Source organism: Caenorhabditis remanei, chromosome X (assembly GCF_010183535.1).
Source record: "Caenorhabditis remanei strain PX506 chromosome X, whole genome shotgun sequence".
NCBI classification, from domain to species: Eukaryota; Metazoa; Nematoda; class Chromadorea; order Rhabditida; family Rhabditidae; genus Caenorhabditis; species Caenorhabditis remanei.
In genome coordinates, this window is record NC_071333.1 from 10,450,467 (window position 1) to 10,468,520 (window position 18,054).

The window sequence follows — 18,054 nt, forward strand, 5'->3', positions numbered from 1 at the left end:
GTCGTCAAATAAGAAATGGGTTGGGCGCGTCGTAACATCGTGGCAGAATTCTTATCTATTTTTTGTCGATGCATAAGGGCATAAAAAGTTTTCTTTCTTGCTCTCCTGTTTTGCCATAATCTTGTAAAGAATAGGTACGCCTGTAAATTTTTATGGGACAAAATCAAAAACGATGAGTGAAATCGGCTAGTTTAACATTTGAGTCAACAGTCACATTTGAATTACCAGAGGAAATAAAAAAATGAGTTAGTTAAAATCATGACAATCTAGACGGTTCAACTTCTAAACTTGAAAATAAAATGTGAGAAAATAAAGCAGCGAGAGGTTCATCTTAAACAGACATGGTTTTCATATGGGTAGGCACGGTTATGCTAGGATAGGTGAGGGGAAAGGAAACAAACACCGAAATGAGCATTTGATTACTGTCAAGGGCTAGAGATCCAACTTGCAGACCAGGCTTAGAGTCAACCAGTCGCTATGAAAAAAAATAGGTTTGAAACAAGAAATTGAGCTACATAGAACGAGTGATCTACATGCGGATACGCTTAATGAGCAAGTAGGCGTCTCGCGGGCTGATACGATAGTAGTCCTCAATGATTCCGTCGTTGGTGAATCCATGTCTCTCGTAGAACTGAACAGCTGTTTGGTTATTGACCTGAAATAATATCTTTCTGATTTCATCCTTCCGTTTCAACCATGTACCTGAACATGTAAGTACATTGTCTTAATTTCTTCCATCTTCTTGCACAATTTTAGGGCGTAGTAGATGAGATGCGTGCCAATGCCACATCTGTAATAACATATTTAATGGCCTCGTTTTATTTCAATGTGTAACCATTTTACACCTTTTCAAATTGTCATTTTCAGATACATTGAAAACGTCATTGATAAGGCCTTATTTGATTTGACTCAAAACTCACTGCCGGTATGCAGCCAGGGTTCCAAGTGTCATCAGATACAATGATTTTTCGTCAGAGATATCATCGATACGACAGCAGACAGCGCCAACGACGACATCGTTGTAGTAGGCAAGACGGCCAAGGTCTCCACAGGTGCGAGCCTCCACGTAGAACTTGTCGTTGTAAGCAATCGGAAAGACGGCCTCGTTGAGCTTCTTGAGTTGCTGAAACAATAGGAACTTAGGTTCAAGAGTTATATATTTCGCATCAAAACTTCCTTTTAAAAATTTCTAAATTTACCTTAGGTGATATAGGTGAATGATCTGTATTTCGCAACACTAACTTTTCAAACACTTACCAAAATATTGTGCGGAGTGATTTCACCAAGATAAACGCTCCCATGTCCAGCGATTGTCCTTACAGGTTTTCCGTTAACATCGAACTTCTTAATCATTGGCACAAGCATTTCAACTGGATCCTTCTTCTTTGGAACCACCTTGTCGACTGTCTTCTCATCGGTTGTCTCTTTTGGTCCATCACTTGTTTCCCCATCGATTTTTTCCGTACCTGGTTGGTCATCAGCACTTTCAGAGGCCTTCTTCTGCTGTTTTTTGGCTCTTTTCTTGGCACTTTTGCTCAATGTAGGCTCCGTCTCAACATTTGCGTGCTCATCGTTGATGTTATTCACAGGTTCCACTGGTTGATCGCTCATTTTGCACTGGCTGAAACAAAAAACACATGAATTCTATCAAAGAAGAGAAAGAAAAACAAAGGACAGAAAAGAAAATTGGGAAATCACTTACATGATACCGAAATAAATAAGAGACCCACCGAAACAGAAAATGAAATGAGCATTGGATATATGAAACGTGGTTTGACTGGGCAATAAATAATAATAATATTCAAAAACGAACGCGCGCCTTGTTTAACGGAATGACCGGAGTGTCGTTTGCACGTAAACGGAGGGGGAAACGGGGGAAGCGAGGGGGCATAGGAGAGTCAACACACGTGCGATGAGGCAGGTGACGGCCACCTTGTGGCAGCAGTTTACTTCATTTACGAATACAATTGCATCCAAGTTTTGTGTTTAGAAAACGAATTTAAATATTGTTAAAACAAGAATGTTTAAAAGTGAGGGAGTCTAGAGAAGTGTAGGAGAAAGTTTCGGAAATGTAAGCTTTGAAGAAAACGTCATAAATCCCATGGGGGAAGTCGTATGAATCACGATTCGTCCAACAACCAACAACGAATCACCCGGAAAAAGAATGGGTGCGGTCAAACACAATAGTTCTTTTTTACATCAACGTCAAATTCTTTTTCGATAATGACGAACTTGAATAAAAACAGAAGTCATTAATCTTATTCCTTTTTATAAGATCAATTAATCTTTTCTCTTTTCATTTCAAAAGACATAAAAATGATTTGAAGGTAATAAAACCCCGAAAGAAAAATCGGACTTCTTTTCATTTTCATTAAAAGTTAAGAAGGTTGTTGAGAATTTTTCATTGGAGGTTTCCTGGTTTTTGGTGCCGCTCGGCTATTCAGTGGCTGACGCGTTTCATATTTACACTCGCAGATACTACTTGCAATTGGATCTGAATCAAAACAAGAAAAGAAAGGAAAGCGATGAGCACCTAGTCTTCACTATTTCTATATATGTTAATGTTTTCAAGACACTAAATGTCTGACAAGTCTAAAAAATTAGAAGTGCTTCTCAAATGAGCTATTGAAAGAAAAAAGAAAAAAAAAAGAATATCAATCCTCAATCTGCATGTTTAGACGATGATTAATCCAAGAAATGAAAAGAGCGGTGTCCGAATAACAAACTGGACACGGAAGAAGCACAGGCCACAAAAGACGGCTTTTGGCGGCTCACACTTGCACACTCTCTTCACACGTTGGCAGCTGCCTCTGGGTTTGAATAAGTACAAAACATTGAGAAAAGAGAGTGGGGAAGAGGAAACTCATTTAATCCAAATCCTTAGAAAAACATTCATTTTGAAGTCTTCGGGAAAACAGAAGAAATGTGAGAATCAGGAAACTACAAACTGGCTTGTTTCACAGTTTTTTATCAAATTTATTACCTCTTCAAAAAGGGTCAATTTTGATGATAATAATTGTAAGGGGCGCTTTCGCTGAAACACTTTGTGGAAAGATAGGCACAAAGTTCCGAGAAACTGAAGTGATCGATGGTATGAAATTGCACATAAAATCGTACAAAAGAAACTTTTATTGCTGCCATTTCGATAGAAAGTAACGACCAAAAAACGAAAAAACGAGAGTGGTTTTATTATAGTTTACCTTTTGGAAAGCAATGGGTAAGAGTGTTTGAATGAGATAATACAAAGGAGAAAAAAAAAGGAAATGAGCATGTGAGAACGTGAAAGTATCGCTTCCGACTGATGCCTCATCAATGCTTATCACCAATTACAAGCGAATGTATTTCAGTACCCGCACGAACTCGACAATCACAACAAGTTGAAGTTGTAATTACAGTTGGTACCCAACGGCCGTTGTCTCGACGTAGAACATCTACGTTCCGATATTGTTGAACGCATTCTCCCCAACCTGAATAATTGTTTTTTTTTCTAATTTGTTCACCTGATATTTTCAAACCAACCAGACAAACAATAGTCATCCTGTTTGCAGCTGAGCTCGTTAATAATTCTTGGAAAATAGTTTTCTGGTAATTGTCTCCATGTCCAGCAGGACCCTTAACTACAAATTCTACTTTGTCATGAGAGTTACCCTACCGCATAATGCTAACATATCATCTTCAGAATCTCCACGTTGCATGCAGTTGATTGTGAAACGCTTTCCAATAATAGTTGGTGGTTCTGCTCTTTTTTGACGGTCTGAAATCAGGATAATTTCTTTTGAAACTTCCAAAGTGTTTCATTCTCACTCTTGAATCCAATCCCAAATAGACTGAATCCATGATTGTTGTTATTCTCTCCAGAACCACCTCCTCCCCAACCGCCATTAAATCCTCCATTTCCACCAAATCCTCCATTACCACCTGTCCAAGGAAGTGGTTGAGGGACGGCTGGTGCTGGTGCAGGAGCAGGTTGAAATGGAGGCTGAGGTGATCCGCCACCTCCACCATTGCCGTTTCCTTGCCCATTTCCGTTCCCTTGTCCCCAACCGTTTTGCCAACCATTTCCGACAGCTAAAAATAAATTATGTTCATATTTATTTTGTGTCTGCTTAAACTTTTATAAGGCATTTAGGAAAAAACTAATTTCTCATTTAAAAATTACCGTTTTGAATGGGATTCCGAATTGCTTCCCCTATTGCTCGTCCAGCTGGCTCCCAGAATCTTCCTATAAATAGTTTTTAGTATTTTTTGCTAAAAGTTTTCGCTAAAATTTTTCATTACCATTCCAATGTTGCTGACCACCGTTAAAATTTTGAAACGGTCTTGGGTTTTGGAACTGTGATTGCTGAAACCTTGGCTGTTGAAATTGCTGTTGCTGCCCTTGCCATGGTCTTTGTTGAAAGTTTTGATTTTGTTGGAAAGGACGTTGTTGCAAATTATTTTGGATGTTATTTGCTCTCTGCTGAGAGTTGAACCGGTTTCTCATTGCCTGGTTGTTCCGAAATTGCGTTCTTTGGTTTTGTAATTGGTTGTTCTGTAAATGATGCCAATAATTGCAAACTCGTTTTTGCCATACCTGATTGAAATTTCGTTGTCCTTGCATATTTTGTTGATTTCTTGAATTTTGGTTCTGGTTTTGATTTTGATTACGGTTAGGCGTGGAGTTTCCATTTCCATTCTGATTATTCTGATTATTGTTGTTTCTGTTATTTTGAGGCACCTGAATACAAAAAATCGTATATTTTCTTTTTATTTGAAGCCTTACTGGAGGAGATGCTGAAGGAGGAGATCCTTGACTAGAACGACGTGTAGATTGTGAAGATATTGTACTTCTGAATTGCTTGCCAGCATTGATCACACTTTGAAGATAAGGGGGGACGACAGCAGGTGCAACTGGAGCAATAACCGGTTTGGGGAAATTATATCGTGGACACAACGCAGGATTGAGTTGTGTCTGAGGTAGAGGAGATATGGAGGATCTGGAAAATTTGGAGTTTTCTCCAATTGAACTAATAATTTCAATTGCGATAAACCTGTAATCTGATGGTATGAAGCCAAGATCACCGAGTTTGTGATAAAGCAGGGAAAAACATTGCTGACATTCTTGTGTACGACATGAAAAAGTATTGCTATTCTGAAATCAAAAATTTGAAATTTTATTTGGTAAAAATACCAAACTTACAATTAAAGGCGCAGTATTAGTGCTGTGTTTCGATAAATCGAGAAAAGATAAAATTGCCTCTTCATAGTTAACTGCGATGTAACGTGAGTCGTATGATATACATTGTTGAGATTCAGGATGAATCACGCAGGGACACTGAAAAATGGAAATTTCTAGATTTTATCTCTCAAAAACGACATTTCCCTTCAAAAAAACTACTTTTTTCTATGAGAAGTGCAGATTCACCTTGAATTCAAGGTAAAACCATTGTCTCTTTCGAACTTTTTGAAAATGTTCAGTATGTGACGTAAGAAAGATACAGTCAACTTCAAATATAACCTTAAGGACATAACAATCAAATATATACCTGTTGAATTTTATTTCCTCGTGTTTTCTGACGAACGACATCTTGAAAAACTGTACGTGATGCCTGTCTTTTTTCAATATGACCATTGGAGAGAACAACAAAAATGAGAAAAATGAGCACAACAAGCCTCATCTACATTTACAACAGTTCCGGACAGATTTTCACTGAAAGAAAGGAATTTGCGTGAGGGAAAAGCATAGATATTGTAGTGCAATGGTCAAAACACGAGATTCACGGAGAAAAGAAGGTGTAACATGATGTAGTAAGAAGTGTTGGAACTAGTCGTCTCGAACAGTTTTTCTATGATTTCTACATGAGACAAGGCGAGAAAGTAAGCATCAAGGACTCCTGCATAAAACGATGAGTAACTGAAAAGGGCGATTCATTCAATACTGAGTTAAAATATTCAGCGAATATCAGAGTGGGATGACATCAAGTTGTTTGGAACTGTTCGCCCAACGTTTATTGTTTGATCCACAGAAAGAAAACCGTTTAGAAATCTTCGATCATCATTAATTTTCACACCGCCAAAAGGCCATAATGAGTGGAGGCACTTTGGAGATGAAGCGTAAGTTCAAGTGACGGCAAGAATTTTTTCATTACTATAGATGGGCGATGATCAGACCGAAACTGGAATTACATACACTTTGCAACGGCTTGTCATGTGTGTGTGTAATTTGGTAAAGCGAATATGTTTCAATTGGGTTTTTGGATGGGCTGTGAAATAAGAACATGTTGGCGCATTTCACGTCTGGTTTCCGAAAATGGTTAGACATGACGTTTCAATAATTTGTTTTTCAAAAAAGGAAGATGATAGATGGTCGAATTTTGTATAATAAAACGTTACGGCGCCAGACGAGAAAATGGAAAGAATAGGGTAAACACTTCAGTTCGGTTCTGTACTTGTAGGGTGAAAATTGCAAAATTGGAGACCACACACAGTAATGTCAAACAAAAACCTGTGAACACAGTTTCTTCTCTATCTTTTTGTTTCATCTTGATACTTTGATCCAACAACCTTGAAATGTCTGCATCACTTATGTTCTTGACATCATCAGTGAGAAACAATGTGGCATTGTTGCGAAAAGTTCCTCAATATGATTGGAAGTGGAAAATTTTTTAAAAATCGGACAATGCTTCAACATATTACACTGGAATTCTTGAGTAACAGTGGTGGTCTTCAGAAGAACTGTAACAGACGACCTTCACAAAAAGCTACAGTATATTTGACAATTTTACTTGCAATGAAACCAGAAATTTGATAACTGTTCATATAACAATTTCCATTTTCAGGATATCAAATAGTTTTCCGGATATTCATAGTCCCTCCAAATAAGAAATTTTACTTTGTAGTTCTCACAACTCAAAACGAGTATAACTCATTCTCAGGAAACTCTACTCATGATCAATTTGCTAGTCCAATCAAAGAAACAACACGTAAGAATCAGAAATCATAGACTTTGGATAAGGAAATGCTATTTATAGCAATTTCACTTCCGGAACTATAAATGACATGTAAGTTTATTTTTTGTATGTCTACTTTTTAGAGTGATTTTCTGAAAACCCTCGATTTTTTATTGTTAGAGATGGCTCGCACATTCCGTGAAAAAATCTTTCAGATTCACATCAAGTAGTTTCATTATAAAATATCTTCATCTTGTTTGTAATTCTTTCCGGAAAACGTAGTTTTCTTTTTCTCTGCATCTTCATCTTCATATAATCTCGTATGTCGTGACAGAATTCTCCTCATCATTTTTGAGTCACATCACATCTTCATGGACAGAACATGATGAAAACCAGCAGAGACAGCAGAGACTTTGGGCAAAAAGGAGCCGTGGCACGGAGTGTGTCGCGCGCACACACCGATTACCTACATCCTGAAAGCACCGCCCTTCATTCGTCGTCTTCAATTTGAATCCGTCTTTCTCTGGATTTGGATTGGTATTTGACTAGTTCTCTTCTATCGTTTACGTTTACAAAATGGTCAACAATCGTTCAGTAAGTTACTCAATTGATTAACAAATCAAGTTCATTATTGAATATGACGTGTTTTCAGCGTGAGGTCATTTCTATCCATGTTGGACAGGCTGGTGTCCAGATGGGAAATGCCTGCTGGGAGTTATACTGTCTCGAGCATGGAATTCAACCAGATGGAATGATGAATGAGGAAGATAGTTTAGGTAGGATTATTTGATGAATCTATATTTCCTTGTATAGAATATCCTATTAAACAACATGATTTTGTAAAACCAGATTTACAATTTTTGTAGATTTGATGTTCCAATAAGCCTACTGTATTTCAGGAGTGGATGATGATTCTTTCAACACGTTTTTCTCGGAAACGATGGCAGGCAAACATGTACCACGCGCTATAATGGTCGATTTGGAGCCGACCCCAATTGGTAAGAATGGCCAAAAAGAGTGTTGAGCAATTATGGGACAGCAGCGGTGCGCGCATACTTGACAAAGACCTTTTGCAGTAAAAATTGCGCATGCGGAAAACGATCATTGTCTTGATTGATGCTCTATATTCAAATGGTGTCGATTATATAGCTATTGGGAGCAATTGAAGCGTAGTGTAATACGGATGTTCAGTATGAACATGAAATTGGGACGTTTGGAACCAACACAGAAAGTACAAAGTGATTGCTATGATTATTCAAAAAATAAGCATTATCACTGGGATGATAGTAGAAATGAGAAAACTTATTCGTTTCCGTGAAAGCTTATATAGACACCTACACTTTCCTAATAGACACTTATCATCTGAATCATCAATTGTCCACTAGTTTGCCATACTATCCATTGTCTGTGGATGTATACGTACAATCATCCCATGTCTGCTATCACAACTGCCATATAATTTGCAGACGAAATCCGCACCGGAACATACAAGACTTTATTCCATCCTGAACAACTTCTCACTGGAAAGGAGGACGCTGCTAACAACTATGCCCGTGGTCATTATACGATTGGAAAGGAAATCATCGACGTTGTTATGGATCGTGTACGACGTCTCGTCGAAAATTGTAGGGGACTCCAGGTAGCGTCAGCATTCAAAACAAAAACAACTACACTCGATTTTACTTCAGGGATTCTTAGTGTTCCATTCATTTGGTGGAGGTACCGGAAGTGGTTTTACTGCATTGTTGATGGAACGGTTGTCGGTGGATTATGGAAAGAAAAGCAAGTTGGAATTCTGTGTATATCCAGCACCGCAAGTTTCAACCTCTATGGTTGAACCTTACAATTCAATTCTGACAACTCACACCACTTTGGAGCATTCTGACTGCTCATTCATGGTTGATAACGAAGCAATTTATGATATCTGCAGAAGAAATTTGGATCTTGCCAGACCAACATACACCAATCTCAACCGTCTTATTGCACAGGTAACATAATCTTGAGTTGAAAACATTTCTATAATGATTTTCTACCAGGTTATCAGTTCCGTAACTGCCTCATTACGTTTTGATGGTGCTTTGAATGTAGATCTCACTGAATTTCAAACGAATTTGGTACCATATCCAAGAATTCATTTCCCACTGACGACATATGCACCTATTATTTCTGCTGAAAAAGCTTACCATGAGCAGATGACAGTAAGTGGTTTCTGTTATGACGGAAAATCTCAACTTCAGTTTTAGGTCGCCGAAATCACTCAACAATGTTTTGAGCCTGGAGCTCAGATGGTCAAGTGTGACCCAAGAAGAGGAAAATACATGGTATGGTTCATATTTTATAGAATGCGACTCTGAAAACCTGAAGTCTCAATTCCAGGCGTGTTGTCTTCTCTTCCGCGGAGACGTAGTGCCAAAAGATGTGAATGCTGCAATTGCATCAGTGAAAACGAAACGTTCAATCCAATTTGTCGATTGGTGCCCAACCGGATTCAAGGTTACTTTCATTGTTCTTATCAACTTATTTCTTTTTTCTCTCATCACAAATCACAAATCACAAATCTACAGGTCGGCATCAACTACCAGCCGCCAACTGTGGTCCCTGGCGCGGATCTCGCTAAACTACAACGTGCTGTTTGTATGTTATCCAACACAACAGCCATCGCCGAGGCATGGGCTCGTCTTGATCACAAGTTTGACTTGATGTATGCGAAGAGAGCATTTGTTCATTGGTTAGTCATGGGGGGAGAGAGAGAAAACTAGAGATCTGATTGAGATAAAACAAGGTGTCTTCAGGTATGTTGGCGAAGGAATGGAAGAAGGAGAGTTCAGTGAGGCAAGAGAAGATTTGGCCGCTTTGGAGAAAGATTATGAAGAAGTTGGATTGGATGCTGGGGAACCTGATGAAGAAGACGATTATAGTCATAGTCATTATTAAAATATTAAAATATATTCAACATTTAACCACTCGGACTGATAGAAAAATATATTACCAATGTAATTTCGTTGAGAACAAATAATAAACTCGGTTTGAAACATACATTTTATTTCAAATGGAATTCACAAGGAAGATGTAAACCAATAAGAGTAACCAGCAGCTGAGGAGATCCCAAAATTGTTAAAAACTATTAGAAAGAAACTGTTCATATTCACTAGCATTTACACGTGAACATTGCTCCTTCTTGTCTTTATTTTTGATATTTTCAAACAACACTTCGCAGAGCAACGTTTGGATGTAAGCATGCACCGTCCTAGGATTGAAATTGAAATCTGTTATTTGTTCAGTTTTGTCTGTCCATTGAATTCCTTTCGAAGCACATTTTGGTTGTCATAAATCAATAGTATTAACTGCTACCTTCAGCGTAAACAACTTCACTTATCAATTTTCTCCGATATTTTTACGGAATCATCTTATGCAAGTGATGACGGTGCAACAAAACACTGATAACAACTGTCCACCACTTTTCCATTCCTATCATTTCCTATCCATTACACCAACTGTATAGTGTGCTAGTTGTGCTTCTCTCGGTAGTTTAAAACGTTTTCTTTTTTATTGGTTTTGTGTATTCTGTGCTCAGAGCACACTCAGTTTCCCGGGTCGAGAATGGGAAGCAGATGCTCTCAAATCCTAGATGTCAGGTCGTTTCCTTCATGTAATAAATCAAATGAGAGAAAGAATGTAGATAGATAGAACCCCCGACTTTCAAGATAGAGTCATTATCCATCAGTTCGATTGTCTTCGTGCTCTTCCTCGTCTCAATCGGAAATGAAACTATATTTGGCATTATTTTTTGTCTGCTTTTTAGCAACAATGGTGGAGGCTGCTTCTGAGATCCCGGAGAAGTTCTTCGGAAAATATGACTTGGACAAGAGTGAGAACTTTGATGAGTTCCTTGCTGCCAAAGGTAAAAATTTTGTCAAGTTTGTCGAAAGTTACGAGGAGTGCATTTTCAGGTGTCAGTTGGTTCGTGAGACAAATGATCAAGTTGGCTAAGGTTAGCAAGGTTCTCGCTAAGAACGAAACTCCAGGAAAGTGAGTACATGACAATTGAAAAGAGTTCTATCATTTTTCTTTTTCTTACTTTAGATATAACATGGAGAATCTGACGTCAAAGAAGGATACAATCTATCACGGATGGGAACTCGGAAAGACTTTTGAAGCTGAAGGACTCGATGGAGTTCCACATAAGGTGCTGCTTGAAATTGTCTTCATGTCGGAAGAATAGTTTTTTTCAGATTACCTTCTCCTTCAAAGATGGAGTCTTATCTGAGCACCACATCCGTCTCAACGACCCAGAGCACAGCGCTGAGACCTACTACTACACCATCGAAAACGATCAACTTGTGATGGTAAGGAACTTTCAGTTGGAATTTCACAATTCATCTTGAACTTTTCTCAAATAACTTTTGTTTTCAGAAAATGGTCAATAACGGAATCACATGTCGTCGCTGGTTCAAACGATCAACCGGAAAGAAGTAAACGAATAAACAATTGATTTTGAGCTGGCTCTATTTTTTCCATCTTGCATGGTTTTTCATCGTCTAAATCATTGTTTATTTCTCTTCTTTTGATTTTTCAAATGTTATTTCCTCATTTTCAATAAACAATTTCATTTCACCTCGTCAAATCTTCTCTCTTTTATTGCAGTTTTCTTTTTTCAAATCGAACAAAAAACGAATGAACGGAATCCGATCAAACATTGAAGGACACGCGGAAAGTAAAAAACGAGTAGGACCGATTAATCAAGGGTACAAAGAAGATGGGTCTATTGTAGTCAAATATTGTAGATCAGTTTGACCAATGTATACGTGAGACCCTGGGACAATATTAATGATCCAGCAGATTGTGCTGTGTTTTGGACAATAAATACGGTGTGTCGCAGCTATCACAAAGGCAATCCATCTTGTTTATCGCTTAATCTGGCAAACGTCAAACTAGAGACTGCGCAAATGAATGACCTGGGAAAGGAAAATGACGTCGGGTCAGATAACTGTTAGATAAGATAACCCTGGGAAATTATTTCTCTTTTTCTACATAATGTCGTGCTTGAATGTAAAAGAGTCAAACTTTTGTGTCTTGATCCTCTAGCTTCAACCAATCAAACCATTTTTTCTTCCGGAAAAACGGACTCGGGGAAACATCCAATGTGAATCACCCCACCAAATGGCACACGGAATTTGTTCAAACTCTCTCCAATTACACGCTCTTTTATTGACCCTTCCGAGTTCATCTGTCCGTCGGTCTAATCTGCAACGTAATCGACATGTGGGCTGCATTTTTTGCCATGTAGTCGACGTGTTTACCACTGTGCAAGTGGGCGGAGCTTAGTCCGACGTCGATATACGACCGACAGTCCACCCAACCGTCAGTCGTTCTATCATCGACCCATCCGATCATGTGTGCCAAAATCGCTCTTGCCGTTTTTCTTATTGTGGTTGCCACTGCCTCTGCTGCTAACTTGCCGGACAAGTACTATGGAACCTTCGACTTGAGTCACTCTGAAAACTTTGATGAGTACATGACTGCTAAAGGATATGGATGGTTTACTCGCAAGCTTGTCACATTCGCCACATTCAAGAAGGTCTTCACCAGAACCGGCAGTAAGAATCTCTTCGACTACTCTAACTTGACCTCAAAGAAGGACGTTCACTACAAGAACATTGAACTCGGAAAGGCATTCCAAGGAGAAGGACTCGACAGCACCAAACACGAGGTTTGTTTTTCAATTGTGGTTTTTATTATCATTCTGATACCTCCATTTCCAAATTTGAAAAAAAAAACATTTGTTTTTAGATCACTTTCACCCTCAAGGATGGACATTTGTTCGAGCATCACAAGCCACTCGAGGGAGGAGATGCCAAGGAAGAGACCTACGAATACCTTTTCGACGGAGACCTTCTTCTTGTTGTATGTTATTCAATCAACTTTTATCCAACCTGTTTCACAATCTTTTTTTTTCAGCGCATGAGCTTCAACGGAGTCGAAGGACGCAGATTCTATAAGAGAATCGAATAAGTCGTGTGTTATTGTATGAATCATCGCTTTATCTGAATATTATTATTTTCTATGAACTTTGTTCCCAAGTTATTTCCGTCAGAGTAAACCATTAATGAGAAAGAACCATCTGTCGTTTATGTGGGATAGGGTGATGTGCCTCTTGAGAACTCCGATCTTCAACAGAGAGAAAGCTTCTTTTTTTACTGGGCGCTGTTTAACAATGAGAAGAAAGGGTATAGACTGAGTTTATTTGAGAGGAGAATACAAAAATTTGGTCAGAGAAAAAATATTACAATATTTATGGTTATTACCACTTGGAAGTTGGGTGGCGCTTGGAAACTGAGGCATCTCGAACCTTCGTAGATCATTCATTCCGTCATTGAGATCTCGACTGAAAACCCTCCTCTTCAAAGTCTTCCAGCTTCACCCCCCAATTGTTCGATTTTCACGATGCTCGTGAAAATTGTCGGATTGCTGGCAATAAGCTTGCTTATCACAGGAACCGTTCATGCGATTGAACCATCTGGAGAACAAATGTGTTCTTGTGTATGCCCAGCTGGTCAGTCTGGAACCTCGACGAACGATACAAACTGGACAGAACCGACCCTCCCATCCGATTTGTTCGGAAAGTTCGAACTCCACCACGGAAGAGGCTTCGATCAAATTGTTAGTTGGTTATTTAACTCAACGCACAATAAGTATCATGCTAACATGACAATTTGTTTCAAACGGTCCAACGAGAACTCATTCGATTTTACGATTACAATGAAAGACCGTGAACAAACCGTTGCAAACATCAACTTGAAAAACCGAACGGAATTACAGCTCCAGGTTAGTGAAAATAAGAAATGCACTGTTATTACTAATTATATTTGAAAAAATTCACTTTAAGTATTGCTAATTATAATACATAAATTTTACTTACTGTCTTTAAAAAATTGAAAACTCATATTTGTCTTTCAGTAATTTTTGATTCGAGATTACTAACATGCTAATTTCACAGTTAACGTTGCTCTATTCTGTCTTGCAGCTTGTTGTTTTTTTCACTGTTTTCGTTTAAAAATTGTGTTATTTACAGAAAAAAATTGCCGTCAGGAATGGAGCTTTCTACGTCGGACGGCAGTCTTTCCACATTGACCAGGAAGACTTTTTGATCGTGGTTTGTGCTTAAATTAGCTTTTCTATCACTGGTCATTTTTTACAGGGAGTCAACTCCAGTAAAATCTCCAACCCTCCAGTTCTCGTATTCAAAAGAAGTATGTTTTTCACATCTACTCAAAGACTCGTATTATAGAATAATTTTTGAAAATACTCTTCTAACAGTAAAAATATCAGTTTAGAAAAAAAAGTGTCGATTTCCACGAACGTAGAGAATTTTGAGTTTTAATTCTAAAATTTCCAAGAAAGTCATTGCCCCCGGCTTTTTGAGTGATCACTGTTAAAGGACCAACATGTGACTCTGTTGACTTCCATTTTGTTTATCTCAAGAAACTGGGCGGAGTTTAATTGCAATGTGTAACCCTGGCTCATCCAGGATCCAGTTGCTCAGTTTCAATCAACAGAGTATGTCGTCCAAAATTTTTGTTCTTCTTTTCCTAGTTGGAATTACTTATATTTCCGCTGAAGGTATTGCTGTTAATCCAGCGGGAGCTGCTTCTTCAGCTGCAGTTGTAGCTGCTGCGGCAGCTACCGCTAGTAATACAGCTACTCATAATGCCGTTTCTCCAGCGACCAGACAACGCAACACCCGAGGAACCTCCGATGTTCTCCCAGATAAGTTCTATGGAAACTTTGAATTGGATCGCTCTGAGAACTTCGATGAATACCTCACTGCCAAAGGATACGGATGGTTCACTCGCAAGCTCGTCACTTTTGCCACTTTCAAGAAGATCTTCGCCAGAACTGCCAACAAGCATCTTTTTGATTATTCCAACTTGACTTCCAAAAAGGACGTTTTCTACAAGAATGTTGGACTTGGAAAGAAATTCGAAGGAGAAGGACTTGACAGCACCAAGCACGAGGTTTGTTTATCTTTTTCCAATTGCTCGCACTTCTGTGTAATAAAATGTGCACGACTTTTGTCATTCACTCTTTTTTCAGATTCTGTTCACTCTCAAAGACGGAAAATTGTTCGAACATCATAAGCCATTGGAAGAAGGAGAGGCAAAGGAAGAGACATATGAATACTCTTTCGACGGAGACATTCTTCTTCAAGTGAGTTTATACAAACGAGAGCTAACATATTTTTATGATAATTTTTCAGAAAATGAGCTTCAATGGAGTCGAGGGACGCAGATACTACAAAAAGACTACCTAAATGACTTGCTTTTAACTGATTATCAAAATAAAATATTTCATAAGTTTCCGGAACTTGCAGCTTATTTCAGATAAAGGGAGAACACGGTAAATGCTAATGTGACAAAAAGTGGTTTATCGAAGGATTCACCCTGATGTCTGTAATCAAGTATTCACTTCCAATTTAGATCTGAGTTTTGTAATTTTTGCAGTTTTATCGCATTGCGCGCTGTCTTTGACTTCATAGTTTAGTCTATACTCAAAGTCTGAAAGTTGATATTCAAACAATAGAAAAACGAAGAATCGCAGTCTCCACCCTATGTTTCTGTAAGCAGTTTCTAATTGCCCACAATTTTTCAGCAGTTTTATTGACTGTAATCATTGTGAAACAACACGAGACTTATTGGATTCACTCAGTCAAATAGTCTCTGTAGAGCAGTCCTCTCACAAAAACACCCGCTGTCGTTTCACGAATTTCTTTTTTTTCTTCCAATTCAGTCGTTTTTCATGTTTGATTCTTTGAACACGCACATGAGGACTCTTGTGGATTTTCAGAACATCAAGAAGAGAATGAGAATGTATTTCACTACATTATCACTATGATCTCGTGTCATTCTCGCTTCGAATCGAGTTTCATGAAATGAAATACTGTAATATGGTGGATGATATGAGATTATTGATACAATTCACACACACTTACGATCTCGAACATCAAAACTAGAAAATCTATGAATTCAAGTCACGGGTTTCTGGAAAAGTTCCCATGGTTTTACGTGCACTCATATAATCACTATTAGACAATATTTTTTCCAGAAGATTTTCGTGATCTTACACTTCTTCCTATTTGCGATTTTTCACGATATCTAAGAACATGACTACTTCAACATATGTTGAATGTTCAATGAAATCACAATGGACACTATTAAAGGATTAAACTAATTGTAGACTGTTTAGATTACCTGTTTTGGTGCATAATGTGTCTTGGTGATTTGGTGTAATTTTTAATTTAGAGAAGTTCTTCTAGTTTTTTTTTAGAAATTATAAGCTCTCTTGTCAAGAAACCAATTTTTTTTGTTTCCAGCCTAATACTTTGTAGTTGCTCATTTAAAACATACTTTTTTCAGTTTTTCCAGGGTTCACTCATAGTACTTTCCCACGCTACAATAATATAACTTTTTTCTTTTTGAAAACAAGAAAAAACACAAGATTTCAGTGTGAACTCCTGGTCTTTTTTCTCTGTTTTCCTATTTTTGATGTTGTAGAGGATTTACTCTTTTCTGATCTATCACCATGGAAATTTGGCAGGGCGGAGTCGAGACTGGATTCACTATAAAAAGAGTCTGCTTGATATTTCTGTACTCTATGCCGTTTGAACTCTTACCACTTTATATTTTCAATCTTCTGGCTTAAGCTCAAAAACACTATTTTTTCAGGAAATGGATTTCAATGAAGAATGGAAAAACCTACTCGAAATAGCTAGCCAACTGGATTGGGTACACTTGACATTTTCAAATATCCCTGTCTTTATTCTGATCATCTACTGTACTGGAGGATTCGTTGCATCGTATCTTTTCAAGGGAACTCCAATGCCTAGAGATTCTACTGGGGAAGCGGCAAAAATGACTCGCTTCAATTTCGGTCTCTTGATTATCACCGCGTGGATTTTGATTGCTCGAAATAGTGCTCTAGAGGTACTTTACCTTGGTTTCACAATTTCAGCCAAATAATATTGAACACAGACAAATTATGATGACCTGGCATCCTGCTTTACCAATCTTCTTAACTTCAATTTATTCTTCATCTGTATTGTCGATCTTATCTCTTTATTTGTTCAGTCTTTCTTGGCGATTCGTGTTGCAGTTGGAACAACAAAGAAAGAAAAAACCATCTGGTGCTTTTTCCTGTCTGGAGCATTGATAACTGCTTTGGCTGTTACTTGTTTCACTTTTCAAGAATTTCGGCAGACCTATTATGACGAACAAATGGATTTTCCTTTTCAAAATTTGATCTACGGAGCATTCTCGCTGCTTGTGGTTTTTGGAGCAATTGGAGCGCACTATTTGGAAGTGTATCTGAAGAAATCAGCGGTAATATTCTTTTAAAATTTTCAAATAAACTAAACACTATTTAGGACACGCGATATTCAAATGGATCCAAGCATTATTATAAAATTTACAAACAATTCAAAATTATGTATGATATTTCGAAGTATACTGGAATTAATGCGGCATTCAAATCAATTGCAATGCTATCTATGATGTTTTTCAGTCAGAGTCAAAGAATCTATCATGCTACTGTTCTCTTCTATTTTACATTTACCACCACTCTTTGTTTCTTTGCCCTCAAGGAATCGAGAATTCGACTGTTTGAACTATTTGGTCTACAGGAGACTTATTTCGGAAGAATGTTTATGGGATTGAGAAAATCGGGAACGTTAGTTTGAAACTCCGCGTCACATTTCTGTTTCTTGTGAAGTTTCAGACTTGAAGAAGAGCCAACTGTTACACCAGAAGCTTTTATGGAGAATCTTGAGAGACAATGGGAAGAAGAATATGAGAAAAAGATGAGAGAACAAAACCAGACCGTGTTTCCTGCTCAGCAAAAAATGACACTGCGTCAAATATTCAGAAGAGCTAAGACACTGTTCGAAACTCTAGCGGTGCTGATGGAAAGAAAACGAGTCGGTCCTGTAACTCATAGTTCTCTTTTCATGGTAACTGGAAGCTCCAACCCATCGCTTACCACAATCTGTTAAATGTCGCAGTTTCACATTATCAGTTCAATTTTATATATTACATTTTTTTCTTGATCTTTGCTTTTTCAACTGTTTCATTTT

The 18,054-nt window shown here is 38.1% G+C and overlaps 7 protein-coding genes across 7 annotated transcripts; 5 read left to right on the forward strand and 2 right to left on the reverse strand.

Moving 5' to 3' along the window:
- Window positions 1-529: 529 nt before the first annotated feature.
- GCK72_024058 (uncharacterized protein) lies at window positions 530-1,611 on the reverse strand (the record flags this gene model as incomplete). The annotated part of the gene is made up of 4 exons (XM_003117502.2): window positions 530-655; window positions 703-790; window positions 921-1,123; window positions 1,258-1,611. The coding sequence occupies 4 exons, from the start codon at window positions 1,609-1,611 to the stop codon at window positions 530-532; spliced, it is 771 nt and encodes a 256-aa protein (XP_003117550.2).
- A 1,698-nt stretch (window positions 1,612-3,309) lies between these two features.
- GCK72_024059 (uncharacterized protein) lies at window positions 3,310-5,566 on the reverse strand (the record flags this gene model as incomplete). The annotated part of the gene is made up of 8 exons (XM_053735699.1): window positions 3,310-3,467; window positions 3,653-3,754; window positions 3,805-4,068; window positions 4,160-4,222; window positions 4,279-4,531; window positions 4,574-4,717; window positions 4,763-4,976; window positions 5,526-5,566. 8 exons carry the CDS (start codon window positions 5,564-5,566, stop codon window positions 3,310-3,312), a joined length of 1,239 nt encoding a protein of 412 aa, XP_053579265.1.
- A 1,939-nt stretch (window positions 5,567-7,505) lies between these two features.
- Window positions 7,506-9,863, forward strand: GCK72_024060 (uncharacterized protein; the record flags this gene model as incomplete). The annotated part of the gene is made up of 10 exons (XM_003117923.2): window positions 7,506-7,523; window positions 7,582-7,705; window positions 7,829-7,927; window positions 8,396-8,568; window positions 8,618-8,917; window positions 8,966-9,127; window positions 9,173-9,250; window positions 9,306-9,422; window positions 9,494-9,657; window positions 9,722-9,863. 10 exons carry the CDS (start codon window positions 7,506-7,508, stop codon window positions 9,861-9,863), a joined length of 1,377 nt encoding a protein of 458 aa, XP_003117971.1.
- An 873-nt stretch (window positions 9,864-10,736) lies between these two features.
- GCK72_024061 (uncharacterized protein) lies at window positions 10,737-11,405 on the forward strand (the record flags this gene model as incomplete). The annotated part of the gene is made up of 5 exons (XM_003117853.2): window positions 10,737-10,830; window positions 10,880-10,958; window positions 11,013-11,115; window positions 11,162-11,275; window positions 11,343-11,405. The coding sequence occupies 5 exons, from the start codon at window positions 10,737-10,739 to the stop codon at window positions 11,403-11,405; spliced, it is 453 nt and encodes a 150-aa protein (XP_003117901.1).
- Window positions 11,406-12,321: 916 nt separating this feature from the next.
- Window positions 12,322-12,941, forward strand: GCK72_024062 (uncharacterized protein; the record flags this gene model as incomplete). The annotated part of the gene is made up of 3 exons (XM_053735700.1): window positions 12,322-12,639; window positions 12,720-12,833; window positions 12,888-12,941. The coding sequence occupies 3 exons, from the start codon at window positions 12,322-12,324 to the stop codon at window positions 12,939-12,941; spliced, it is 486 nt and encodes a 161-aa protein (XP_053579266.1).
- Window positions 12,942-13,373: 432 nt separating this feature from the next.
- GCK72_024063 (uncharacterized protein) lies at window positions 13,374-15,240 on the forward strand (the record flags this gene model as incomplete). Its single annotated transcript, XM_053735701.1, has 6 exons — window positions 13,374-13,754; window positions 14,002-14,082; window positions 14,128-14,179; window positions 14,568-14,944; window positions 15,024-15,137; window positions 15,187-15,240. 6 exons carry the CDS (start codon window positions 13,374-13,376, stop codon window positions 15,238-15,240), a joined length of 1,059 nt encoding a protein of 352 aa, XP_053579267.1.
- A 1,414-nt stretch (window positions 15,241-16,654) lies between these two features.
- On the forward strand, window positions 16,655-17,973 carry GCK72_024064 (uncharacterized protein; the record flags this gene model as incomplete). Its single annotated transcript, XM_003117644.2, has 4 exons — window positions 16,655-16,909; window positions 16,958-17,305; window positions 17,350-17,651; window positions 17,700-17,973. The coding sequence occupies 4 exons, from the start codon at window positions 16,655-16,657 to the stop codon at window positions 17,971-17,973; spliced, it is 1,179 nt and encodes a 392-aa protein (XP_003117692.2).
- Window positions 17,974-18,054: the final 81 nt, after the last annotated feature.